Below are 27,734 nucleotides of genomic sequence, written 5' to 3'. Positions count from 1 at the left end.
AGATTCAAGGCAATGCCAAAGATATGAGCCACACACTCTTGTGGAGACTTACATCGGCAACACGTGGCACGAGCAATATGGCAACGAGCTAGAAGCTGTCCAAACATGAGAACTTTAAGTAAAACCACTTGAGCAGATTGACGCAACCATACCCCTGGATTGGGTTGTTATAGGTGACAGACCTCACCATTGCTCTACTTGACTTGGGGCTTTTACGAGGTCAAGTATCCCACTTCAGGTCATAGGATTGTGACGAGGTTCTGATGGGGATGCCTTGTTTTTTTTAAGTTCTTTCTAGGGGTAGGGGTTTAAGGTCCAAGGATGAGAATATCCTTTTGGACGTTGCCTTTGACCCTTCCAAGTTGGTATCTAAACCGTAACCCGGATCACAATCCCCTAGGTTCATGGAGGTTATGGCTTTATGGAGGTGTCCCATCAAGTATGTGCAGTGGGACCCCAAGGAGTGGAAGTGGATTGATGCAGGAAACCAAGAGAAGTAGCCTCTGCTTCTTTCGGTACACTGTCAATAATGCCAGGAGATTTTAGCTCAGCCTCAAGTGCGGGAAGCCCACTAGAGCTATTCATTGGGAAAACTTTTCTGTTGACTTGCAGAAATCTTTTTGGAAGAGACTCTAGAAGTCCCTCAAGAATAGACAAATCAATCTTTTCATTTGGCTTTCTATTTACGAAGGGATTGCAGTGAACTAATGGAAGTCACATTCAGGGCAGCCCTCGTTGCCTTTTTGCTGCAGCATTGTCTTCGGGATTGCATTTATATGGAACAGAATTGCTAGTCTTTTGGGCCTTTTGTTCCTCTCTCTTTCTTCATGACCTCGGGTTCAGTGGCTTGGCTCTCTCTTTCAAGGCCTCAGGTCTTTTGTGAGGGACATGACTCTTCTTGAACTCTTTCGGTTTGATGGCATTTAGTTGAATCTTGCTCTCTCAATGATATTCCCCACTTGCCTTACAAACCTGCACGTGCCTCTGTGGAGACTTTTTGAGAGATTTTGCAAGCATTTCAGCATGGCATATTTGGAGATCCAGATACACAGAGGATTTGGATGGCTCCCAGATCCACCCTTCACACACATTGGCTAGCATTTGGACAAATATTGTACACACCTTGATGGCCATTTGGGGTTAGAATACATACAGGGGTCTTCCAGGGAAGTTTCTGCCAAAAGCACAATTTTCCTCGGGGAGTGGAGAGGCGCCGCGAGCCCACCGCAGGGCTAAGGTGGCATTTCCATCCTCAACCTTGGTGCTTTTCTTGCCCTCTATGAAGAGCAGGCTTTTTGCCCACTTAGGTTTTTTTAATTTCTCATGCCTTACATGACGTATTTATGCCATGATCTTTGCTCTTGGGGTATTTTTTATACTTAATGGAAGTCTTTCATTGAGAAAAGAAAAGAGCTGGACAATGGAGGGCGGCAGTGGCATTCTGAGACCAAGCAAAAGCTCTTTGAAAGGGAGCAAAAAAGCAAAAAGGACTGACGCTTGGTGCAGCCTGAGAAACGATAGTTTTTGTCCCACCATGGGCAGGACTCTTGAGCATCCTCTACAATAGTAACTCGAAGGAGTTTTGGATGAAATTTCTAGAGGAAAGTCACCATGCCCCATCCAAGACCTCACTCTTTGGAGGATCTATAACAGTAAGTTCATACCATATGCCCAATCAGCCTCCACTATAGATTGCAAATATCCTAGCTCTACACCCTTCATCCCCTTTCGGTCGAAGGCTGTATAAGAACAACTGTTTCTGGTCTACTATGAGCAAGACTCTTGAGCATCCTCTAGAGTATCAACTCGAAGGAGCTTTGGATGAATTTCTAGAAGAAAAGTCACCATGCCTCATCTAGAACCTTGTTGTTTGAAGGAGCTATGACAATAACCTGATCCTCAATCAGCCTCCACTAGAGGTTTCAAACATCCCCTGCCACACTAGCTCTACTCTCTTCACTACCTCCCAAGTGAAGGAAGCAATCAAGAAGCTTCAAAATGGCAAAGCCAAGGTCCATGAATGCCTCCAAACCAAGCTCTCGACTCATGGCTGGAAGATACTTGCACCAGTCTTAGCCAAGTTGTTTAATGAAGCTCTTCCAGTAGTACGGACCATCAATACAATCATCCCAAAGCAGAAGATCCTATGGACATTGGCCACTATTGTGATTCGTACCATCATGGTAGGCCATCTGATAGCCAAGGTATATAGATCTGCACTTCTGATAAATATCAGCTACCAGTGAGCGGGCCAAGTAGGCAAGCAGCAGGCATTCCAAGTAGGCAAGTAGGCCACCTTATGGAAGTTAAGTACTTGTACGGATGTGAGAAACTTTTCGACATCTTTTATGAATGATAGAGAGATAGAGAGAGAGAGAGAGAGAGAGAGAGAGAGAGAGAGAGTACTTTGATGCCTTTTGTATTCATGTGCTTGTAGGGCGAATGGTTTAGCTATGCATATGTATTTTTTATTACCTTGGGTGTGTTGCTTGAACCATTTCAGGGGCATTTTGGTTTGTACCTTGTGGGCATTTCTAATAAATTTCAAGCAGAATATTTAAAATAGCATCATTAAACCCACACATGGCTTCACTTTCCAGGTTTTTTGAGCTCTGCAGAATGGTTGAGCACCATTGTCATTGTTCCCAAGCAGCACGGCCAGAATCAGGTCTTAACTTGACGATAATAACATGAGTTTGCAGACCGCCTCTAGAAGGAGCTTAGCATTCCCAACCTCTCTTGATGTCTTCTTTAAATAGCTTCCCTTGTTTGTAGCTTATCCAGAGGCAATGACTGCAGGCCATACTTGACCCAGAAAATGTACATTATTTACATCAGATGATGGCACTTTTGTATTACCCAATGATGTCTCGAAGACTTCATGCCCCATCTTAAATCCAATCCATATTACCGGTCAGTCCAGACGTATTACATATGCTAAATTCGAATCTTCTTCTTTCAACTCGCAATTCAACAAGATAATTTGCAATTCATCAAGTTCTTCTCAGGTCTTTTTTAAAGTAGAAACTCAAATTTATGTCTTAGACATACCAACTCCCATAGATATGAGGAGATGCTTTGATACGTTGTACAATTTCGTTCGCAACTTTGGTGATCCACAATGCCGAAAATATTTTGATAATAGGCGTACAATGTCAGCAGCACGGGGTAGTAATTGGCTGTTAACAGACAACAGAGAAGATTTACATGGGAAACACTAAAGCAAATGATCGAGGAAAGTTGAGATTGATATCTGCAAACAATGTAGAAACAGCTTTAGGTATCCACATGTACCTTCGTACTCCACACAGCGTTGCATAGAGAAGGTCCAAAGCACAAGAATGTAATGCTGGAAGTTCACAGCACAGAGATGCCTGCTGAGCGCTTGGTACTGGTACTCCAAGCACAGATGCTGATCGGTGTGGAGACCCATCCATGGATAATATTCTCATCACAAGAGCAAACAAAGCGCTCAAAGGGACTGGTACCTTCATGCATGCCCAGGCAAGACCTCAGTATTAAAATTTTGAAAAATGTCACAGCAAGGGACCATCCCCCATAAGCAATGCAATAGAAAATAGTTCCAATGTACCTGCACCGGATATGTATTAACCAGTAGAAAATAACAACACTGCATAAGGACCGATATCCTTGGAACCAGTAACTGCCAGAATTTCTTGGCCCCTTCAGTCATTGCATTTGCTGCCACAGAAATACCACCTAAAAACCAAGCTTGCTCTTGACCCCTAGGCATTAAGGCAGATACAGCATCCTTTGCCATAGCACCTGTAGGAGACCCAAACAGTGCAAGTTAAAGTGATGTGACTAGAAAAACAAAAAGAAATGCTCAACATAATCAAAGAAATAGGTAACCTCGAAAAATCTCTCATGAACTACATTAGAAACATGGGTGCGCAAAGTATCTACCGTCTTCCATTCCAGAGAAGGCATCATCCAAATGAGAATTGATTGTGAGTAAAATTCTTCTGAATAAAGAGTTCCAAGTAGCAGCATCGCCATGAGCTTTTGGAAGCAAAGCCAAGCAACGTGCAAATTTCTGCATGCAAATAAATGTTTTGAATTAATGTAACTCCTGAAAAGACAGAAGATGCTGAAAATACAATCCCTCGTGCTTAAGCATTCTCAATAGAGTTTTGTAGGTAAGACGTGTAGGTACAAAGGCAAGAGAGATACACAATGCACATGAAACTGCCGCTTCTTCATTCAGGATGCCGAATTTCCAACAACACCACTCTACACCTCTCCAAACATATACAAGAAGGTACCAAGACCTTTGACACCCGTACTTACAAGAAACCACGTCATCAAACCTTTATGCATATGCACCCACATATGCAAACTCTACATACTCTATACATCTATGCCCTATACATCAACAATCTCCCCAGCATGAGCTTGTACATCACATAGACCCAAAGCATCTCTAAAAAGAGAAAACTTATCTTTACCCATAGACTTGGTAAAGATATTTGAATCTGGACATCTGTCCTCACATATCTCTAATCAATTTCTCCACTTATCACTTCCTCCCTGATGTGGTGATAGTGGACCTCTATATGTTTTGTCCTTGCATGGTAAATGGGATTCCTGGCCAATATGATGGTACTTATGTTGTCACAGTAGATCACTACTGGACCATCAATGCATACACCCATCTCATGAAGAAGCAATCTCAACCAAGTTTCTTCACATGCCGCTACGGCAGCCCCTCTATACTCCGCTTCTATACTAGACAAAGCAATGGTGGGTTGCTACCTACTAGTTGACCTTCTATCATCAATGTTGCCAACCCAATCTGCATCAGTATAACCATCCAAGCGTATTCCTCCTTCCTTGGCATAAAACATGCCAACATTTATTGTGGCTTTCACGTATCTAAGTATTCTTCTCACCATATCAGGGTGACTCTTGCAAGGCTTTTGCATAAATTGACTCACAGCACCCAAAGCATAACTCAAGTCTGGTCTAGTGATGGTAAGATATATGAAACTTCCAACCACCTTCCAGAACATAGTCACATCCTGCTAGTACCCATCATCAACCATCTTAGCATTGTGCTCAAGTGGAGTTTCAATCGGTTTGCATGTTGCCATACCATTATTTTCCAGCATGTCCAAAGTATATTGCCTTTGTAGCATCCAAATACCATGAGGTGAATCAATTACCTCAATCCCAAGGAAGTGCCTTAGCTGTCCAAGATCCTTCATGTCAAATTCACATGGCAATCTCTTCTTAGTTGCTGTAATTTCTGCATCAAAACTCCCCGTGATGATCAAATCATCCACATATATGATCACAATCACGATTTTTGATCCGTCTTGCTTCACATATAGTTAGCTATCAGCTTTAGATTGCTTGAAGTGCATATTCAGCAAGGTTTTACTATCTCGCACCAAGCTCTTGGAGCTTGCTTCAGCCCATACAAGGCTTTCCTTAACTTGCATACATGCATAGGGTATTTGGGATGTGTGTATCCATCAGGTTGATGCATATAAACTTCCTCATGAAGTGTACGCTGATACCACGCTTCATGCTCATCACTAAGCTTCACATCCCAACTCTCATATACTTGTCTCGTGATGGGTCATAGCATTTTTATCCCTTTCTCTCATATGGGTATCCCAAACGTACAAATTTTTATAGCCCTTGGCTCCAACTTCTTCCTTATCTCATTTAGCACACGCACATAACAAACACATTCAAATAAGCCATCTACCCATAAAGCTTTTCAAAAGGTGTCAATCCATGTATGGCATCCGTTGGTGTTCTATTCATGATATAAATAGCCATATGCACCGCTTCAGTCCAAAAAATCAATGGCATGTTCATTTCATCCATGATGGCTCTAGCCATGTCACCAATCACCCTATTCTTCCTTTCCGCAAACGGAATTTTGTTGAGGAGTATCTCTACAAGTGACCCATCTCTTAATACCTTGGCCATATAGAAACTCATCATGTTCATAGAACATGTATTCTCCGCCATTGTCCATATGAAAGCACTTTATATAACACCCAAAGCTCCTTCTCTATCATTCTCTTAAATTGGCAAACACTTGAAATGCATCACTTTTAGCTTTCAACAAATAGACCCATGTCATCCAGCTGTAATCATCTATAAAAGTGATATAGTATCTTGCTCCCCCGGGTGTTGCATGGTCCGTAGGTCCCCAAATATCCGAATGAACTATTCCAAATGGCACTTGCTTAATCTCCCCCTCTTTGAAAATGGCAATCTTGTTTGTTTTGCAAATTGACATGCACGGCATACATGGCTGAAATCTAAATGGTCAAATATAGGTAGCCCTCTCACCAATTCTTTGGTTTGCATCTCCTTCAAGCGTCTATAATTAATGTGCCCAAGTCTTTTGTGCCAAAGTTCAACCTCTTGATCTTGTTTAGAAGCACTACTGGCATACATACCTTGCTGTAAATAGGGTTTTCCTGCATCAAATGTGAATAACCTTTCTCTTTTTACCTTTGGCAACAATCTTGCCCACTTTGCCATTATGAAACTCCTCTACAAAGCATCCAAACTTGTTAAAACGCACTTGATAGTCTTGATCAGCCATTTGACCAAGGAAAGCAAGATTTTTTGTGATTGTGGACACATATACCACATCTCCCAATTTATTCTCCACATCATACTTATCCCTCAAGGGAATATCACCAATAAGAGTAATCTTGTGCATGCTATCATCCCCCATAAAAACAAACTCTTCATTGGGCATCTCATCCTTGTGAATGAACCACTCACCATGATATATGAGTAATCTTGTGTATGCTATCATCCCCCATAAAAACAAACTCTTCACTGGACATCTCATCCTTGTGAATGAACCACTCACCATGATGTGTCATATGATTTGTGGCTCTGGAATCTATGAACCAATCATCACTAAATGAAGGCTCTTCCATGCTGCTCATAACACACTCCATACTGAAGAGGTGTGTGCCATATCCATGCTCATGTGTATACTCTCTTCCACCAACATAATGATTGTATTGTGGTCTTCCACCACACCGTTTGTGTGTGGCATTATGCTTTGCATAAAAGTCTCGCTCATAGTGCCCAAACTTACCACAAAAGTGGCTTGTGAAGTATGAGTGGCCCTTTCTCTTTCACGAGTTTAGGCTCTCCCCCTTCCTCTTGGCATATAACCACGTCCTCTTCGGGCAAACTCATTTATGTCCATAGTATTTTGATGGACATATGAGGCTCTCCCACGGCCTCTTGAGAGTCCACTTCGCCCTCTTAAATCACCTCTACCACCCCGGTGATAAAACAAATTATCCCTTCCAATACTTGTGGAGGCTTTGAGCCCAAGCTTTACCTCTTCCTTCATGCATAATGCAACCAGCTCCTCAAAACCGGGCATAGTGCCTTGCACGAAAATCATAGTTACCAGGGAACGGGAACATTTCGGGAACTTAGGGATCGTTTCCCAGGCGTTCCCCCTTCTGGGAACGTTCCCAAGCATTCCCAAACGTTCCCACACTCCCATCCACCTGGGAACAGCGTTCCCAAGTTTCAAGAAGACGGAACGCCGTTCTCTGGTAACTATGACCGAAATAGAAGTGTCCAACGATTTGTATTGAGGGCAAGTGTCCAATGATTTGTATCCTAAACAATTCAAAAATCGTCATCTTCCACATTGTAATTTATAGAGGCTAAGTCTTCCGTAATTTGCCTTATCTAAGCCACACAGTCCATGATGCTTCTATGTCCTCTCCACATTCCGTGGAGCTGCTGCTTGAGCTGAATTTTCCTTGCCTCCGTTCTTGTACCACATATAATTCGTGAATAATATCCCAAGCTTCTTTAGGCATACTAGCCTTCTTGATGTGAGGGATGAGTGTATCGAAAATCCATAGAGATATCCAATGCAATACTTTTCTTGATTTTTCCTACCATGTTTTGCACTCTATTTCTGTTCATCCATTGGTTCATCCCATGGCAACTCCGGGTATTCATCTTCGACCGTGTTTAATGCCCAAACACCTTTTCCCATGAGAAAATTCTCCATTCTATAAGACCACGTGCTATAATTATCCTTGGTCAATTTCACCCACTATTTGGGCTACTTGTAAGGTCTCAGCCATGCTTGGTTGTCAATACTTGCTTCCAAATGCAACTTGGCAAACCTCATTTCAATGGCACTTTTCTGATTTTTCTGAGCACACTCACTTCACGTGAGGTAAATGGTATCCAAATCTGAGAATTCACCCTCTTCTCAAGTGCTTTCTCTACTTAAGGCATCCAAGAGCTTCAATTTTGGGCATCAACCAGTCCACTTTTGGACATCAATTTAATTAAGCATGTATCAATGCACTTATGGCATTTTCCGCTTTCTGTAAATGTGTGTATTTTGGCATCAAACGGCTACCAAATGCTTTCCAAACTTGCTATTGCAATGATTTGCCAAACTAAAATTTATCCCACTCTTTTGGGCATCAAACGCATCCAATTTCGGGCATACACACCCTTACATGGATCCTCCAATTGAAATTTACTCGCAAAACCTTACTTCAAGTACTCAAGTGCATTCACGCTTCACAAACCAGGCATATAACCTCTAGTATCAAGCGCTTTTCTAAATTTTGATTTTCTGATTTTTGGCATACAATTCCTGCAACAAATGCTATCCCCCGGCAAATCTCAACCACCATGCTACCCACAGTGGGCTATGCCAACTTTTTGCAAAATAGAAATAAGTTGAAGGCAAGAGGTCTGAGGGTGAGCAATGAACGCTTACTTGACCTCCAACAAAATGAGCATCAACCTTGTAAAATGATCTCAAATCCGCTTTCAAACATCAAACACCCTCTCTTGCCTTCTATTAAGATTTGAGCAATCCTCTTTTTCCTTGCCAAGAGACACACGATCGTTCTTCAACGTGACTTGAGAGCTCAACAACCTTTCAATGAGTCAAGATTGCTATAACAACCTTCGCTTCATAAGAGAGTAGATATATGCTTAATGGTCTCTAAGGCCCATTCACACTAAAGACTGTTCTTAAGTTGGAGACTAAACCCAATATAGCATTCATAGGTGATTTTTCTGGTTTTTCTTTTCCCCATGATCAGCACCTTTTGGATTGCTGATTTGTATGGTCGATTGTCAAGTTTAAGAGAAGTTTCTTTTCTCTTTTAAAAAAAATTATTTACTGTTTCTTACTGAACCCAAAAGGTTGATTGCAAAGGTGTCCTATAGGTGAGATACAACTGTTTGAAGGAAACCCTTCCTGTGAGGTTGGAGAATGGAAAGAGGCTCTGCTCCTTAGCCCTGTTGCTGCTGTCCAGGCCAAGGACCTGCTGGGCTGAAGTGCTGGCAGGGGAATTCCTAGGACTTATCCCTGAACAGGGGAAGAGAAGTCCTTATATAGGTTTGGAACCCCTCCTGCTAACAGCTGACGGGAGTACCGGTCCCCAACTCGTATCGTGCTGCTGTCACCTACCCCAACTTGCCACATGGCAGTTCGGTGTTTGTTGCACCTGCTTTGCCTGCTGTACGGGCCACGTCGCAAGACTGGACTGGTTGCTGACCAGTAACAGCATGAATAACATCAGCAGTCTGAGCCTGTACTTGTAGATTATGTCAACAAGTACGGTGCTGTACATCTGCCTGGACTGCAGGGAGTTGCAAAGATGCGAGCAATGCAGCCATGCCATGGCCTGCAATGCAGATGCCCATGACAATTAATCAACCAAAGGACCATTCCGCTGAGCTAGAATCTCATCATAATAGCTCTATATACAGCTCCCTACCAATAATCGCATTGACGTGGAGGAAATCGAGTAATAAATTGCTTACTTTTGGATAAGGGATTGATCAAACCTAGTAGTTCTTCTGGATAAGGTATTGATCAAACCTTGTAGTTTTTTTCCAAGAAAACAACTCCCTGTCGTGCCTTCCTCTCCCCCCCACCTGCCTTCTCCTTCGGCCCTCTAGCCTCTATCACCCCCCCCGTTCCTCCTTGCTGATTCTGCCTCTTGGGCTGCTGCCAAAATCATGATTTCTGCCCATACAGTAGGCCGTACACTGGCCACACTGTTCCGTACAGATTCCTCCAGCATATTCGAATATCCTCAGGGCACACTTCGGATTTGAACTGACATAGTTTCGGCTGTACGCCATGTACACTAGGCCATACAAGCAAACCGTACAGCTGCTGCTCCAACTTCGACTGCTTCTTCATCAGCTGCTGCTCAAATTCACGCCCTTGCTGCTGCTGTTAGCCAGGCCAGGAATTGAGATCATTTTTGTTTGGGCTGTACAGCTGGGCCGTACTTGGCCATACCTTTCCTGCCGCACCCAACCAGTTAGCTTATCTTTTGGAGCTCGAAGTGCCTCAAATATGCAGCTCCCTAGGTCTACTTAACAGTTCTCAATTCTAGCCATGATTTTGAGGCTCGTTCCTTTGCAGAGGTTCTGACTTCTCCTAGGCAGCTTCAGCCAGCGTTGAACACAGATCTTGCCTACAGGCTCCATTTAAAAGCAAGGACAAGGAGGACCTTGTAGGACATTTATTCACGAGTTGAGATATTCGGTGGTTGTGTAGTCCCTATAATTTGCTCTTTCGGGCTGTTCCAGATCTCTCTAGGCACTTTTTGGCATTTCATAGGTAAGGTATCAAGTGGTTGTGCAGTGCCTCTCATTGGCTTTTTACTGCATCTGGCTCAACATTGTCTATTCCCCCCTCCGGAGAAAGGGGGGGGGGGGGGGGGGGGGGTAGGAGGGGGTGTAGCGGGGGTCTCTCTAGGCAGTTTGTAGCTTTTCCTTGGTTAAAATGTCTAAGAAAATAATAAAGAGCACTCAAGATCAAGGCAACGGCTATGTAGCTCCACGTAGAACAAAAAGTGACATTCATTCTAGACAGACAGACTCCTTGAAAGTGCATCACTCTTTTGTTCTCTAGAGATTAGTTACTGTGCAAGGTTAACTCAAAGGGAATTGGCCCACTCAAGGTGCTTGAGAAAGCTCATAACGTTTTTGTAAGCTATCTCTACCTATGTGAATTAAGGGCAAGGTCAAAGATGCAAGGAAAGATGTAAGAGTACAATACATGTATCTATCTATCCAAGCAGAAGGATAGTTCTCAAGCAGCTTTTGTTTGGGAAAATGTTTCAGCTTGTGAAAATGCTCCCTATTGTTTCTTCTAAGATATCATCATTCTTGAGCATCAGAAGTGTTAAAGATGCTGGTGTGCCCACTTTAAGAGTGTGTCTATAGCACACGCAGGATTTGAGCCAGAATAGGGGGTGTCCATGGTGTCCAAACGTAAAATGTTAAGAGACACGTAAGATGAGGCATTCCTTGACACACATGGGACACCACTGGCAATGTGACAACGCCCTATGTCAAAAGCCATAAAGCCAAATGGACCAGCATCCAAGAGCTATTCCGAAGGCCATATGAGGTCTTCAAGGGATGGTAGATGCATTTTTAGAAAAATGACTAGATTCTGGATGGTTTTGGAATAAAAGATGCAAGCAAAGCATATGCTAACGAGGCAGGGTGGCCAGTCTCTGCTGTTTGTAGCTTTCCAGCTTGATAGTACTGATGTCACGTAGGTTCACCTCTCCTCGATGATTCTCAAAAGGAGAATTTTGCTCTGAAATCTCACCAGTACAAAAGCTGAATCTGGTTGGCTGACAATACCAGGCACTTCCTGGATAAAGAAGAGGGCCTTGTGCAAGACATATCCAACCAAGCTCTTTAAGAAATGATTACAATCCATTTCGAAGATTCCCAAACAGATTTCATTTGGAAAATTCCCAAACAGACTTCAATATTAGTGGGCTCAAGAATTTAACCTAAGAGGAGCTCAATGAGTCCATGGTTTCTAAGGCAGCTGGGAGCAATGCCAATGCTTCTAGAAAGGGACTAATTACTTGAGATCTATGTGGAGAAGCCACAAAGATCTCACTATACAGGTTTCAAGGATCAAGGTTCCAGATACAGTTGGATGATGTTCGAGTTGAAAAGGACCCAAGATACTTTGTACCTTGCAATATCTACTATGTTCCTCACTTCTCAAGGGGCGATTCGATGGACCCGTAGGTGGTACGATATCTTGTAGACTCCAGCGTGCCCAATGAAGAAAGATGCTCTGATTGTACCATACTCCGAGGTGGCTCCAGTTGTTCGTGTACAATGACGAGCAAGATCAAGAGGCACTGGAATCATGGACCTGATGATGAAACATCTTTGACGTGTTCTTGAGAGCTTCTCCATGGGAACTGATGGAGCTACTCTTTGACAGAGTGGGACCAGACCAGCGTGTCATTGAACAGAACATAGTCCAATTGAGGAAGTAAAACACTATCATTTAAACAGGCTCTTCAACATTCAAACCACACTAATTCTTTTAAAATTCTAAACAAACATCACACTTTACAAAAAATATAAACATGACTGCATCATAAATGGCAGATACCCACTTTGTGTGACTGCCAAGATCACAGAAAGACTGATTCGTAAGGTCCTCCTTTTGTTATTACATGCGAGACCAAAAAACTTACTGATAGAAAACCATCTAGGAGAATGTTTCATTTAAAGGGGAAGAATTTGCGATCAAATTTTTGTTATCAATTTTGGTATGATAACATACTGTTTCACCTGATAAGATATCTGTTGCAAATCTGTACACATGTGAGCCAACCAAATCTAAATGAAGTGGCAAATAAATTCATTTTAGGTCTGGACAAATTCATTTTAGGTATGCACACAAAGCTTCATCCCAACACATTTATAGAAGGGAAACGTGAAATATGTCACATTGCATCTAAATGGAATAGCATTCTTCAATACTTGTATGCTTTCTATTTCACAAGACATAATTGTCCCAAACATCTTAAATGAGCATAATAAAATATTAAGGATAAGATGACTCAGAATCTATTGAATAGATCATGATAAGAATCCATATATCTAGATGAATCCAGGAACATGCCCATCCTCTAAAAACACACATTGTGTGATAGTCAGTCATAAGGTTGGAACCATAAAGTTTCATCATGCAAAGCAGGGACTAGCTATTATGGCATTCCCACTGACATCACCAACAACATATTTATAAAAGGAAACGTGCAATATGTCACATTGCATCTAAATGGAGATAGCATTCTTCAATACTTGTATGCTTTCTATTTCACGAGACATAATTGTCCCAAACATCTTAAGTGAGCGTAATAAAATATCAAGGATAAGATGACTCAGAATCTGTTGAATAGATCATGATAAGAATCATTATATCTAGATGAATCCAGGAACAACCCATCCTCTAAAAACACTTGTGCAATTTCAATCTCATGATAGTCACTCATAAGGTTGAAACCATAAATTTCATCAGGCATAGCAAGGACTAGCTACTATGACATCACATTGACGTCATCAGCGCCCAACAGCGGGTGTAGACCATAGTATAAACATATGCTCTCACACATACAAATCCACACACCCACACATACTCGAGAATCCATTCATACAAAGGTCTTAAGTGAGCGTAATAAAATATTAAGGATAAGATGACTCAGAATCTGTTGAATAGATCGTGATAAGAATCAATATATCTAGATGAATCCAGGAACATCCCCTAAAAGCACACATTGTGCAATTTCAATCTCATGATAGTCACTCATAAGGTTGAAACCATAAATTTCATCAGACATAGCAGTGACTAGCTACTATGACATCCTGCTAACGTCATCAGCGCCCAACAGCGGGTGTAGACCATAGTATAAACATATGCTCTCACACATACAAATCCATACACCCACACATCCTCGAGCATCTATTCATACAAAGGTCTTCATACTGAGTTTCTATCCGGCACTCCGGGGGTGAAGGGCATACTAGAGGAGAAGGCTAATAAAAAATTAGTCCACATTCTCTTCATTCAAGCTACGACCGCTTGTGAAGACTAAACGATTTCATGATAAGAATCACGACTAAAACCACATACATGAAAGCATCCTGGTTTGTGCTTCATCATTGTGAACCTTGTGCTTATGACACAATGTACAAGGTACATACCCAACAAACTAGACACCAATCCTTACTTTCAGGCATAACTTGAAATTATGGTAACAATCTCATAGATTCTTGAAATTATGGGTACAAGATTCAATGAAGTCAGAAACAAGAAGCACAAGAATCCACCTCAGAAAGTGAGGCGTTCAGATCCACTTCCATCAGTTTGGCCACGAGTATTGCTTCCACCTACCCAAAAAACAATTGCATGTAAACGTGAAAGTTTGAGTACCACTTGTTATCTCACAAGAACATGCTTACATGAAAAGAAACTTCATTTTACAGAAATCTGAACACGAGCCAGTTTAGTTTCAGTTGACCACCCATGGTGCTCATATCCATATAAGAAAGCTCCTCTTGTAATTTGTATGTGCTGAGATAAATATCACATAAATATAACTGAGATGAAGCACGCTTGAGATCACTGCCAAAAGAGCTAACTTTCTATTACATCCTAAATGAGGCATCTTGTCATCACGCCTACTAAAAGACGAGCATTTTACAAAATTCAGTCAGCATCTGAAAACTATTACAGCATCACTTGAGGACATAATATCGTATACGCTAACCATTTAACTATACATGAAATACAAAGATCTATGCAAACACAATCAATTTACAGACAAGTCTTGTCTTTCAAATGTCTTGCCACCCTTTAAAAAAGAAATATTCTCTCCTAATAATTACTGCTTTCTTTATATTTGTGTAAACCCATGGCTCGCATGGCTAGCATGACGAGTTGCTATGACCTTTCTATGGATTTTATAGACTCCATGAATTACAAGCCCCTCGCCCAATCCTCTAGCAATTATGTGACATAATCCTTAACAGTGGAGTTTGGTTGCTAGCTCTAGCCAGCCTGGGCAGCTACCCAGCTTTACGCAGACCATTCATAAGAATAAATCTATTGCAACAATAAATAGATGTCCATGGATTACAGCATAAAGGAATGCGGTTAAGAAATGTCAAAATGCTTTTGTGGGTTCATATGCCAAATACCATTTGAGAAAGGCACCATCTTCCTGAACAACACCATTTTGAAAAATTCGGCTTCACTCATTTGGTTTGTCCATTCTCATTGTACAGAAAAATAGAGCTCAATGAATATGTTAAGTTTACATATATGTAATTATAGATGACCTTATCAAACGCAGCTACTCTTAGCTTATCAGATTTATACACTTGAAATCTACATTTTCTAATACCCCTATACAATGACGCTCTCCTTGTTTTTGTGAGTCTAGCTCTCCTATACTTGGCATCCAGCCTTAGTTACAAGAGTAATGCCATCAACGCATTGGGAGAACAAGGAAAGCAAGAGAAAGGCGGACAAAAGCAAAAGCGTCCTCATGACTTGCAATACGAGATGGATGCCCCGAAGGCCAAACAATGTGTTACCTAGGCCAGCCGGTGTGTTGGACATCTCAGCAGATAGCCTCAGTGCTAGAAAGCGTACACATGAAGCTCTTTCACAAGAGATCTGCCAAGCTCTCACTCAGAGGCAAAGCAATCTTAGCTATGATAGTTATGCTCTCAACGCATTGGGAGAATAAGGAAAGCAAGAGAAAGGTAGGCAAAATCAAAGCGTCCTCATGACTTGCAATACGAGATGGATGCCCCGAAGGCCAAACAGTGTGTTACCTAGGCCAGCCGGTGTGTTTGGACATCTCAGCAGATAGCCTCAGTGCTAGAGAGCGTACACATGAAGCTCTTTCACAAGAAATCTGCCAAGCTCTCACTCAGAGGCAAAGCAATTGTGATGAACCAAAGCATGTGGTACATAGCGTCTTGCTAGTGCTTCCACAAAGGTTGTACTGGATAGCTCAAGATGTTGCTTCAAAACTTCCTATGAGCAGGCTTGGATGGCACAAGGACTACCAAATCGATGGTGGCTTGGTAAGTAGTGAATCCTCCCCAAGCAAGGGGGTAGTTGAGCATTAATAATCTAGATATGAAGAGCTAATCCCACTTAGAGGACTCACTCTAGCACAAAGCCTTGGAATCTCTTGCTTCAACAAGGGCTTCTAAGAAACACTCCTCCACCAAGGCCAAATTTACACGTGGATCTTCAAAAAAACCATTCTAAATGGGGAAGCGATCTCCATTGATACAAAGCTTGATGAGGGTGTGGCGCGACACCTCTCCACCCGCCTCATCCAAACTAACCAATGCAAGCTAGGACGATGGTGCCTTGGCCTCTTTTAAGTGGTAGAGGATCGGAGTGCTTGTCATACAAGGGAGAGCTGGGCAATTGATCCTACAAAGGCGAGTTTTCTTAGTGGCTCTTATGGTATGTGGGTCCTCCCAAATCCCATCTCTACTCACAATGTGCTCCAAGTATTCAACCCCTTTTGACATAAAGGTACATTTGCTAGCTTTTACATAGAGCTGATAAATGATGATGTCATTAAAGAAGACCAACACATATTGGAAGAGAAATGACTGGAAGATTTTGTTCATGAGTGTCAGAAAGGTGGCCGGTGCATTAGTCAACTCAAATGGCATCACCTTGAACTCATATAGACTTTCGTATGAAAGGCTGTTTTGTGCTCATCACCCTCTTTCCCTCTGATTTGATGATAGCCTGATCTCAAATCTATCTTTGTGAAGAGCTGAACACCCTTTCGCCCAACAGATCATCAATCTTGAAACTGGAAATCTGTTTTTTATAGTAGCCTTGTTGAGATCGTTGTAATCAATGCTCATGCGGTACGAATCATCTTTCTTTCTCGCAAGGAGCACTGGGGAGGCAAAGGGAGAAATGCTATGAGAAATGAAATTCTTCTCAAGCAAATATGACACCTATCTTGTCACTTCCTCCTATTCCACTGTAGAGAGTGGGTATGGAGCTTTGTCTATGGTCGTATTTCTAGGCTCCCAAACTATGGCGTCATCAACATCCCTCTTTGGAGGTAACATGGCACATCAGCAAATGTCAGTGCACAAGTTTAAAGGTGACACACACACTCCCAATGAGTTGGAGAAATGGCTCACAAAGTTGAAAGATTACTTCCGCTTTTATCCCAAACATGATGAGTGCATTATATTTGCAAGGATGCATTTAAATTTTACAGGATTATGCTCACACTTGGTGGCGGTACACAAGGGACTCTCCACAAAGGCCAACCACATGGGTAGAGTTTAGAAAGCTGATGGCCACCACATTTGTATCCCTGCTAGTTGGAGCAGTACGTAGCAGACTTTTATGCACTATCACACACGGGCACAGTCCAGGAGTATTTGCAAGGATTCTGGAGAGTTTTCCTTTTCATTCAGGTCCCTAGCCTTTGATCTTGAGGGCTCATGAGCCCCGAACCATTTGTGAATTTCGTGGTGGTTGGAAGAGAGTGTTTCTTCACAATTATGATACCTAGCAAGAAAAGACCATATTCCAGAATGAAAACAAAGCATAAGGGACCTAGGAAGGTGCTCTGATACGAATGTAGAGAAGGAGCAGGGGTAGATTAGAGAAAGGAAATAGAATGAGCGGAAGGGGGAGAGAGGAAGGGGGAGAAAGAAGGAGATGGGGTAGGAGAGAGAGTAGCTACTACATTTCTGGGTATTAGAGAGTCGATGAGCGCACATGACATCTCAGCTCGAAGTTATTATATCAAACAACTGTGACTCTATCATAGGGTGGCCTTCATTACATCAATTTAAGACAGTGAGTCTTTGGGTTTGGATCTTTTGCATCTGGTGAAAGAAAATACCAGACTTGCTGTGTAGCTAGTACTTCTTGAGCTAGCTTGTGTGCTTGTGAAAGATCTTGTTGCGATCTTCCAAAACTTCTTTTATATAACTTCCTAGATTTGTAGTTGGGTGATCTAGTACATTTTTGCCTCTATTATCATCATATCTTTCTCTGATGTGTGCATAGGCCCGACATCTTAGGAGTACATGCTGTTTATTTCTCCACCTCCCCTGTGGGGCAGATTTTGCATATTTTTTCTTCTCTTGGGACCCTAAGTCTTGCTCACCTTTCCTTCTCCACTTTTAGATCATGTGAGCTGGTTCTCATTGTGCATATTAGATGCCTTTTAAACATTGCTATGTCTTCCCCAGGTAGTTTTGCATCCCATAGCTGTCCAGTGGATTGATTTCCTGTTTGTAGAACTGTATTTTGCTCTTGGGTCTTGCCAGAATTTTTGTAGCATCTTCTATGTCACTAACTCTGAGAGAGAGAGAGAGAGAGAGAGAGAGAGAGAGAGAGAGAGGGATGGGGGGGGGTGAGGGAGGGAGGGAGAGTAGGCACGTAGGAGGAGGAAAGGGGGAGGGTTGGATAGGATTAGATGTCACATCAAAACCTCCCTCCACTATCCCCTCTAGAGTACTTCTAAATTAGCCTCTTTTCCCCTTCATTACCTTAGGCAACTGGCTGGTTGGAGCAGAATTATTACTTGATGGAGGTGCAGCTGCAACAGTATCAAACCTGGAGCAAATGCTCTAGAAGTTGGAGCTGTCGCAAATTGGCCCTTTGGAGGCTGGAGCAGTCCCGAGCGGATCTGGAGCAAGCGTTCCTTGGGACTTGGAGCTGTCGCAACTGAGTGATTGGAGTGGTTGGCCACGAATGGCTGGCTGGAATGTGGCAAGCTTTGTGGGAATGGTTGGGAGTCTGGTAGCAAGCAAGAAACAGGCAGAGCTATGGCGGGTGAGCAAGTGTGGAGTAGAGCAGGTGAGCAGACGGATTTGCAGGTGGGTGAATAGGTGAGTGAGCAGTGGATGAATAGGTGCAGCTATGATGGGTTAGTAGGTAGAGCAGACGGTGTTGGAGCAAACGGGCTGGAGTGGGATGGAGCAGTGTTGGAGCAGATGGGGAGGGAGCATTGCTGGAGCAGATGGAGGGCATTCGAAAGTCCCCATGGTGGATACTCTAAGGCCTTGACACCTGTGCCTTTAAGTAGGAAGTTTAGGCACTCCGTCGTATATGGGACTAATACATTGTCCCCTTTGCCACATGTGATGGGAACCCTTTTTAGTTAGACTGCATGTGCTTTCTAATATTGCATCATTGTAGGAAGCGGTACATAAATGTAAGTGGTTCCTTTAGTTTCTTATGTTTTAAATAATTCATTCATTCTGTCATTCTTTCTTTCATTCATACATGAGAGAGAGAGAGAGAGAGAGAGAGAGAGAGAGAGAGAGTTTATTAAAGTCTAGTAAAGACCGATGTGTCTATGAGACTGATAGAAAACCTGATACAATGAGCAAAAGGGTGGAGCTACTAAACGAGCATCCTAACCCATGCTAGAAGACTGTGTAGGACATAGTCAATGTCACCATAGTCAATACAATATAGCACACAAGCGACATGAAATGTCAAAAGTAGTGACAAAGTACGGTGTGCATGCAAAAACCCGTGATAGATTTGCTGTCTACTGTCTGGAATTGTAGCTGATCGTGATCTCATGGTAGCAGCTCTACGCTTGACAAGCGCCACAGTAACCCCTGTTGACCGTATCCGGGTCTGAACATAGATGAAATGTCAGCTAGTGTGATATGTGCATCTGTCCTCTGCTGAGTGTGCCGCGTCTCGATCTCGGGGTCTCTTTGTCTTGCGTGCTATCTGTGATCATTCGGACAGTATGCTCTGGCTGGAAGAACTCTGTGATCACTGTCACGGGGACGTGGTGGTGATGGTGAAGTGTCCAAACTAACTGTCACTGAATTTAGTCTAGGGTGCTAGGCTAGGGGCCTTAGTTAATTCCCCAAAGGTACCTTTGATTTCATGTGCAATAAGTGCAACTCCTAGTGCTATTAGACTGGCTTCAGTTTCTAAGGTCGTTGGTTTGGTTTAGTGGGCTCATCCTTTAAAAATTGACCCCCTAGAGATCCTACAAAGTAGGCTCATTGGTTTCAAGCATTAGGGTCATGGTTTGCCAACTGACCCCCCTAGGGGCATTAAATTCCCACGCCTCATTTTGCCATGTGTCTGTGTGTGGAGCTAGTGTGGCCTCTCTGCTTGCCTCTTGTGGCACCTGGGTGTCACCTCTGGAAGCCCCTGGAAGGCCCAAGAGCCCTTCCTTTCCTTTCCATGCTGTTTTGAGTTTTCACCCCTACCAGAAGTCCCTCATTCTGAAGATGGCGGATTGCTACAGCCTCCCTCTTACAGTCGATTTTGGAGCTTTCTTCTGGACAGTTCTCCTCCCCTTGGTGCTCTCTGTTGCTGACATGCTTCCTGGACCTGGACGCCTCCATTCTGGGCCATTTCTGGAGGTTTTCTTGACTTTCTTCACGACAAAAGTCTTCCTTTCTTGCATCTGAGGCCATATTCTTGGACGCCTCACTTCTAGCTCTTGTCTGGTGCAAGGCGCACTGAGAACTGAGGTGTTGGTGGGCTGGAATCTTCATTCTGGTGGACACAATAATGGCAGATCTGTTTCAGCTTGCAGGACCCTCTCTTTCTTGATCTTTTCTTGTGCTTCTTAGGATCTTTGTAGGCTTGGCTTTGACGATTTGCTTGTTTGCTTGCCGGTCCTCCTTCCTTTATGGAGTGTCGTGGCATTTGAAGCTGCCCATGGAAGGGCTTGGTGCAGATGAGACTCCAAGTAGGTAGGTGGGGACTGAGAGTAGCCCCCGTGTGTTCTTCTCTAAATGCAATCAGGTGTGAAGGTAGCCAAGATGGTTGCAGAGACCTAGAGATAGTCGGGCAGGTCATTGTGGCTTGGAGGGTTTTTGAGTAGGTTGTCGTGGCCTAGAAGGTGGCTGAGAAGGTGCACGTAGCCTAGAGGATAGCCAAGCAGCCCCTCAACTTGTTTCTTGAGGCCGCGGTGGCCTTGCAGGGTGCAGGGGCACAGCTTGGAACTAGCTCTACACTATGGTGCGATATTGCAGCAGCCCAAGGGAGGGCCTAGGAGGTTAGAAGCAACCACGGGGGACCTAGAGGGCTTGGCAGGTGGCGCGATAGCATCAGCTGCCCTTAGAGGGCCTGGTGCAGAGGCGCGACTTGCAGCAGCCCCCCGCGAGGGCTTGGAGCTCACGACCTGGGGGGATGGGGGCAGGGGCATTTTTGAGGCCTAGAGGGCTTGGGTTTAGAGGTAATATTGAGAAGGTGCAAAAAGGAGCCTTATGGTAAGGTCCCCTGTGGGACACATGGCACCAAAGGGGAAGGCCAAATGGCAAGTGCTAGGCATGGGGGAAGGCTCTAGAGAAAGGTAGGTCCATCTGAGAGAAAAAGGGTGGATGGAACTCGTGGGGATATTCGTGTTCACGTACAAGGAAACTCTCTCAGGGTTTGAAGGCTGGGTGGTGAATGATAGGAGCCCTCGTATTAGAGGTTGCCAATGAGGATGTAAAATTAGTATCATAACTAAGAACCAAAGGAACTTTAAAGCTCTATATAGAACCGAATCGTAAAGGAGTAGAAGCTTCTTGGTATAAATTCTTTTTCAGCTGCCTCAATAGTTTTTTTTTCCTGTGCTTGTTGTCAATTTGCAGATTCTCCTTTGTTTCGTAGACATTATTCTTCAGACTCCTAGTAAAATGTTTGGCTTGACAAATATGATGCAAATTAATCTGTAGACATCAACCCTCTATTTCTTTTCGAGTAGAAAAATATTGATCAATCTCCTTATTTTCAAGATGTGCACTTGCTATAATTTTAACACCAACAATCATAGCTGGTCACCGCTTAACAAGGATGACCACAACGTGCTGCTGATTTGACCATCACCTTGAACCTCAACAATTTTACTTAAACAACGTCGAATTCTTTCGTCACTCTTGATGTATATTCAACTGCCCCAACACGTTCTTCCTAAGCGGAGTCTTCCACTCCATTCCACGCACCTCTGCTGCACGGTTGAACACCTCCACTGTCAACACTCTTTATCTTCCCAAGTTGACGCTTGGGCAATAATACTAGCTCAATCCTAATCACTCCGCTCCGAGTTCATGAAACCTCCACGGCAGACTACTACGCATTGGTTGTCACTGACTCCAGACGTTCAATTTTACTGGAATTGCTGCTTGCTCCCTTGTCCATTGACCACCCACACGATTGTAATCTACATTGAACTAGGCACCTAAAATGCTCTGATACCAAATGAAACGCTCTAGTCAATCTTGTGAGTTCTGCGTCAAGATAATGGGCTATGGCACGATTATTATTCTCCCAACCGTTTCTTGTAGCAAAACTCACGTCAATCCATTTTTTTTATTTCATTTCTAGTTTTAGCTGCAAAGTCCCAAATGCCTAGATGGATCTAGATGCCACATGTTACATCTCTAAGGCATATGCCCCTTGGCACATTTCAGAATTAGGTGCACCAAGGCCGTTGGCTTTAGATAGATCTTGTTAGTGCCATCACCGTCATCGACAACTTTGGCATTAAAACCTTTTGACCATATACATAAAACACAATGCAAATAAATGCTTGTCCTCGAAAGGATAATTTCGAATGATCCTTACAAGGTCATGCTATCTCGATTGGAGCTTAATATACGTCCCATCTTTATGCATCTGTACTAACCACCATTGGCTAATGGGTAGGCCCCCATGGCCAATTGCCAAATGAAATAGAAAATACTCCTTGGGTGACGGTTTGTCTAGAGCTGAGACCAAATTCTGGTAATGATTTTAGTGGCATAGTAGCTAGTCCCTGCTATGTGTGATGGAGTTTATGGTTTTCAATCTTATAAGTGACTATCGTGAGATTAAAACTGCACTATGTTGTGTTTTTAGAGGATGAGTTTGGGAATCTTCCTGGATTCATCTAGGTATATGCTTTTGCCGTATTAGCGGACATGTAAATTTCACCTAGTGAAGTTTTCATCCAAGTTGCGGCCTGTTGATATTGCGATAATTCTTTCTATCTTAAATGGTGCGTTGCCCTATCAACTAGATTTAGATGCTCGTTTTGGAGAGACTAAAATGAAATCGTTTAGACTTCATAAGGAGTTGTAGCTTGAATGAAGAGATTTTGGACTACTTTTTGATTAGCCTTCTCCTTTAGTGCTAGCCTTCGTCATGGTTGAGTCTGCCCTTCACCTCCAGAGTGCCGACAGAAACTTAGTACGAAGACTTTGTATAAATGGATGCTCAAGTATGTGTGGGTGTGTGGATTTGTATGTGTGAGAGCATATTTTTATACTATGGTCTACCCCCACTGTTGGGCGCTGATGATGTCAGTGGGGATGTCATAGTAGCTAGTCCCTGCTATGCATGATGGAGTTTATGGTTTTCAATCTTATGAGTGACTATCGTGAGATTGAAAGTGCACTATGTTGTGTTTTTAGAGGATGAGTTTGGGAATCTTCCTAGATTCATCTAGGTATATGATTTTAGTAGGAATCTACTGCTTCATTGTTGAGGTGTACCTATTTCTTCCCCGTCCCCCATCCGGGAATCCCATGAACCCCCACCTGTAGGCCATCTCCTGGTGGTTCTAGTGATGCCCTATAAATCATGGTATGTGCCTTGTAGGCATAAATATAGGCACTTGTAGTGTTAGTGCCTTTTAGGCCACATAGGACACTTAGTCCCTAGGTCTAAGTACTTGTACCTTGTACTCTTTCTTTTTCATTATCCAAGTTTGATGTAAGGGCTAAGACTTGTGCGACGCTTTGCTACCTGCACTCTCTCTCTCTCTCAATCGATTCTACAGTGGTATCAGAGCAAGGGTCTACACTTGTCTTCCAGCTCTCCTCAGCTTCCCGAGTCCTCCATTGCTCATTGGGAGTCTGCTCCTCTGTTGGTCATCACTGCTTCAGCCTGTTCGCCGTACAGACTCGTTGGACTTGTATCTTGCCTCCGGATTTGCATCTACTTCTTCATCCGTACAATCCGTACGACTGTACGAACGCCCGTACACATAGCTTGCACACAGGACGTACATCGCCGTACAGCTCCGTACTTGTGCCATCGTACAGCTTTGTACTTGCGTTTCGTACATTGCACCTACGCCGTACGCCGTACTTCTGTCGTACATGATCCGTACATCGTACTTACCCCGTACCGTACTCAGCACCTGTTCCGAACATCGTACAGCCTCCGTACAGACATCGTACAGCCTCCGTACAAGCATTGTACAGCCTCCGTACAGGCATCGTACATGTTATCGTACTGGCATCCGTACAGTTGTGTTTACTCCAGGATTTGGTACAGCATTTGGCACGTGTTAAATTTCTTGCAGTATTTTACTGTTTTTTGATAGTTTTTACTGTCAAACCCTAATTTCCAACAGAAAAATTTAGGGCTTTTGACATCTGGACCGTCAACCTGTCAATACAATACTTTTGACAAGGTCGACAACTGAAATCCTTCTAAAAATTGAAGTTTTCAGTTACTTTCAGGTTCACGACTGTCACATTGTGCCACGTCATCACTCAGGTCAACAAAATTTGGGGCTTTTGTGTTGGGAGCTCAATTTCAACTGGTGTTTGGGATAGTAACTCATATTTTTGCAGTTTCAAGCCTTGAGGCTATACATTGGGTCACATTTGCAAAAATTTAAGCAAAATTTGGGGCTTTTCTGCATTTGCCCTCTTTTTGGCCTATTCGCCCTCAATAAATTTGGGGCTTTTGCCAGATTTGCTGTTTTTGCAGTGAACATTGCCTGCCACAGTCACATTTGGGTCAGATCTGCATTTGCCCTTTGATTTGGGTCGGAAATTTGCAGATGTTTGCTGTCATTTTTGGACAGCCAGCTTTTTGCAGTGATAGCCTTGAGGCTTTTGGGTTTTCAGGTCTCTTTCAGGGTATCACATTTGCTATGACTGGGAACAATCAAGATCTATTTGGCATTCTTCGTGAAGAGGATAAGTTGGATGGCACCAACTATCCGATGTGGTCTTATCTCATGAAACATATTCTTGTTGCAAAGCATTTGTGGAATATTGTTTCTGGGGTTGATCTGAGGCCAGCCAATGCTACAGTGGTTGCCTCTACTGCTGGTCCCTTTGCAGGGGGTACTCCTGATGCCTCATCTTCTAGCACTCCTACTACTACTCTTCCAACTCAGGAACAGACAAGATGGGATGCAAGAGATGCAAATGCACATTCATGTATTGCTTTATCATGCAAGAGAATCATTATTCCACACATTCGGTCTTGCAGGACAGCAAAGGATGCTTAAATTGGCTTCTCTCTATCAGATTCGCAATGAGGCACGTGTTGCATATTTGAGAAGGCAATTACAGGAAGTCAGCATGAATGAAGGTGACTCTATGAATGCATACCTGACAAAGGTCAAGGACCTCATGGAACAACTTGCCAACATTGATGAGGTGGTGCCAAATTCACAGCTTGTCAGTACCACATTGAATGGTCTGCCAGATACATATCAAGGGTTTGCTACAACCCTTCGATGTGGCCATGGGTAATTCAGACCACTATTCTTTTGATCAGCTAGTTACTTTGCTTTTGCAGGAAGAGCAAAGTAGAGCTAATAGACAAGCCATTATTCTTGATCATGCATTTGCTTCACGGCAGACAGGAAGAGGCAAGGCTTCCAAGCCTATGGGCAAGCCAAAATCTGCGCATAGTAGTTGCAATTCCACCCATGCATCTAAAAATACAGCAAGTAAGTCAAAGAAGAAAAGATGCAACTATTGTCGCAAGCTTGGACATGACATTTCAGAATGCAGGAAGCGCATTGCTTCGGAGAAAAAGAAAGCATGATTGACAGTTAATGCCTCTCATGCTATTGAATCCCATGAGTCAGAAGATGCTTCACATGCACATGCTCTTCAGGATGATTGAGCTTGGGCTGTCCATTGCTCATTTGATCCCTCCAAAGCTGATGCATTCTTTACTGCTAATGATGCTCAGTCCTGGTACTTTGATAGTGGTGCTTCCAAGCATGTCACATCTTGCAGACAGTTGTTTCATTCTTTAGCTGATGCACCTCGAGGAAGGACTGTCACATGTGCTAATAATGCTTCATATGCTGTTAAAGGAATTGGAGATGTGCAGCTCACATCCATTTCAAGCCATCCTGTTAATTTGACAAATGTTCTTTTTGTGCCTGGAATTGAAGTCAACTTGATTTCAATTTCAGCAATTGCCACTTCAGGTTTTAGAGTTATTTTTGATGGCTACAGATGCCTAGTTTATGATCTTCGTGATGACAATGCTATAGTTCTCACTGACACTTTGCAAAAAGGGCTTTATCACCTTGATCATCACTCAGCTGCACTTTCTATCGAAGCATTTGCGATTTCAGATTCACAACTTGCTGAAACTCATCTTTGGCATGAGAGAATGGGTCATCTCAATTATAGAGCTCTTGCAAAGCTACATTCACAGCAGATGGCAAATGATGTACCTCAAACTCACACAGTTTCCAAACATGTGTGTGAGGGTTGTCTTTTGGGTAAGATGCATTGGTTTCCTTTTCAAAGGAATTGTCCAAAACTCTCACAAAGGAAATTGCAGCTAGTACACAGTGATGTCTGTGGCCCCATGAGGACAAATGCCATTGGGGGATACAAATATTTTATGACTCTCATTGATGATTTCACAAGATATTGCTGGGTATATCCTTTAAAAGCCAAATCTGAAGTTTTCTTATGTTTTCAGAGGTGGCTGAATATGGTTGAGAATGAATCAGGATGCAAGCTTGTCACCCTCAACACGGATAGGGGGGGAGAGTATATGTCTAAGGAGTTTGATGCATTTCTCTTCACTGGGCATTATTCACTCATGTACTACTCCTTACACTCCTCAGCAGAATCCTGTTTCTGAAAGGAAAAACAGGTCCACAATGGAGATGGCCAGATGCATGCTTAAGGCCAAGTTTTTGCCAAATAAATTTTGGCTTGATGCAGTAATGTGTGCAAACTATGTGCTGAATAGATCACCTACATGGGCATTGAAGACTGTTACACCTTATGAAGCATGGAAAGGCAAGAAGCCTTCACTTTCACACATGAGAATTTTTGGGTCTCTTGCATATGTTCATGTACCATCTCAGCTGAGACATAAGCTTGATGACAAGGCAATCAAATGCATATTTATTGGTTACAGCCAGGAGAGCAGAGGGTATCGGTTATACCAACCAAATACTGGGAAGATTATTGTCAGTAGAGATGTAATCTTTGTTGAACATTCAGCTTCTCCTCTTGTGGACTGCAAAGCTAAAAAGGCAGCTTCTTCTTTCCCTTAGTCAATATCCACTCACACTTTATCTATAATCCACTATCAAAGCTCCTAGCTAAGATAGAAACAATGAGCAATTCACCGGTTAACAAAAGAATTTTTATGCATTGCAAAAGCATACCTCTAACTCCTCGACAATGGCAACCAAAATGTATAGTCCGGCGGTGACTCCACGTGTCATGTGAATCTTGGAGGAATGTTGATGGAGATTCCTCTCCCGAACAACTCCTTATGAGAGCTTTGCAAAGCACCCACCCATCACTTGTGTCATGTAAGCGCATAACCAAGTTGTGACAATGTGACTCCACAAGAATGAAGATGGAGGAGGAGAAGAGCAAGGGAGGGGAGGGAGTATGGAAGAGACGGGGAGAGTGAAGAATGGAAGTGGGCGGCTCTCCTAGAGTGAAATGTGTGAGGAAATAGCCACAGCAACTAAACCCCACCCATATGATTTATTCCAAAATTCGCCAAGAAGGCAGCTCCTCTTCAGACTTCTTGAAGAAGGATGCCTTTTTGTGCTCTAGCTTCCTTCTACATACGATTTATTCGGAAATTTGCCAAAAAGGAAGCTCCTCTTACGGAC

General features: G+C 43.0%; 1 protein-coding gene across 2 annotated transcripts in view; it reads right to left on the bottom strand.

The window, feature by feature from the left end:
- LOC147893312 (proline-, glutamic acid/leucine-rich protein) overlaps positions 1 to 27,734 on the bottom strand; it is a 61,409-nt gene that overhangs the window by 5,226 nt on the left and 28,449 nt on the right. For both annotated transcript variants that reach the window (XM_087386217.1, XM_087386218.1), the window contains exons 6-10: positions 14,185 to 14,244; positions 3,928 to 4,057; positions 3,593 to 3,786; positions 3,295 to 3,488; positions 3,052 to 3,179 (exon numbers count right to left, since the gene is read on the bottom strand). In XM_087386217.1, coding sequence (XP_087242343.1) covers positions 3,052 to 3,179; positions 3,295 to 3,488; positions 3,593 to 3,786; positions 3,928 to 4,057; positions 14,185 to 14,244 — 706 coding nt within the window. The remainder of the gene's footprint in view (positions 1 to 3,051; positions 3,180 to 3,294; positions 3,489 to 3,592; positions 3,787 to 3,927; positions 4,058 to 14,184; positions 14,245 to 27,734) is intronic.

This window comes from Dipteris shenzhenensis, chromosome 15 (genome assembly GCF_047967505.1).
Source record: "Dipteris shenzhenensis isolate YYH24624 ecotype China chromosome 15, Dip_SZ_1.0, whole genome shotgun sequence".
NCBI classification, from domain to species: domain Eukaryota; kingdom Viridiplantae; phylum Streptophyta; class Polypodiopsida; order Gleicheniales; family Dipteridaceae; genus Dipteris; species Dipteris shenzhenensis.
Note: the sequence above shows the minus strand (reverse complement) of the source record. Positions and strands in the feature narration are given on the sequence as shown.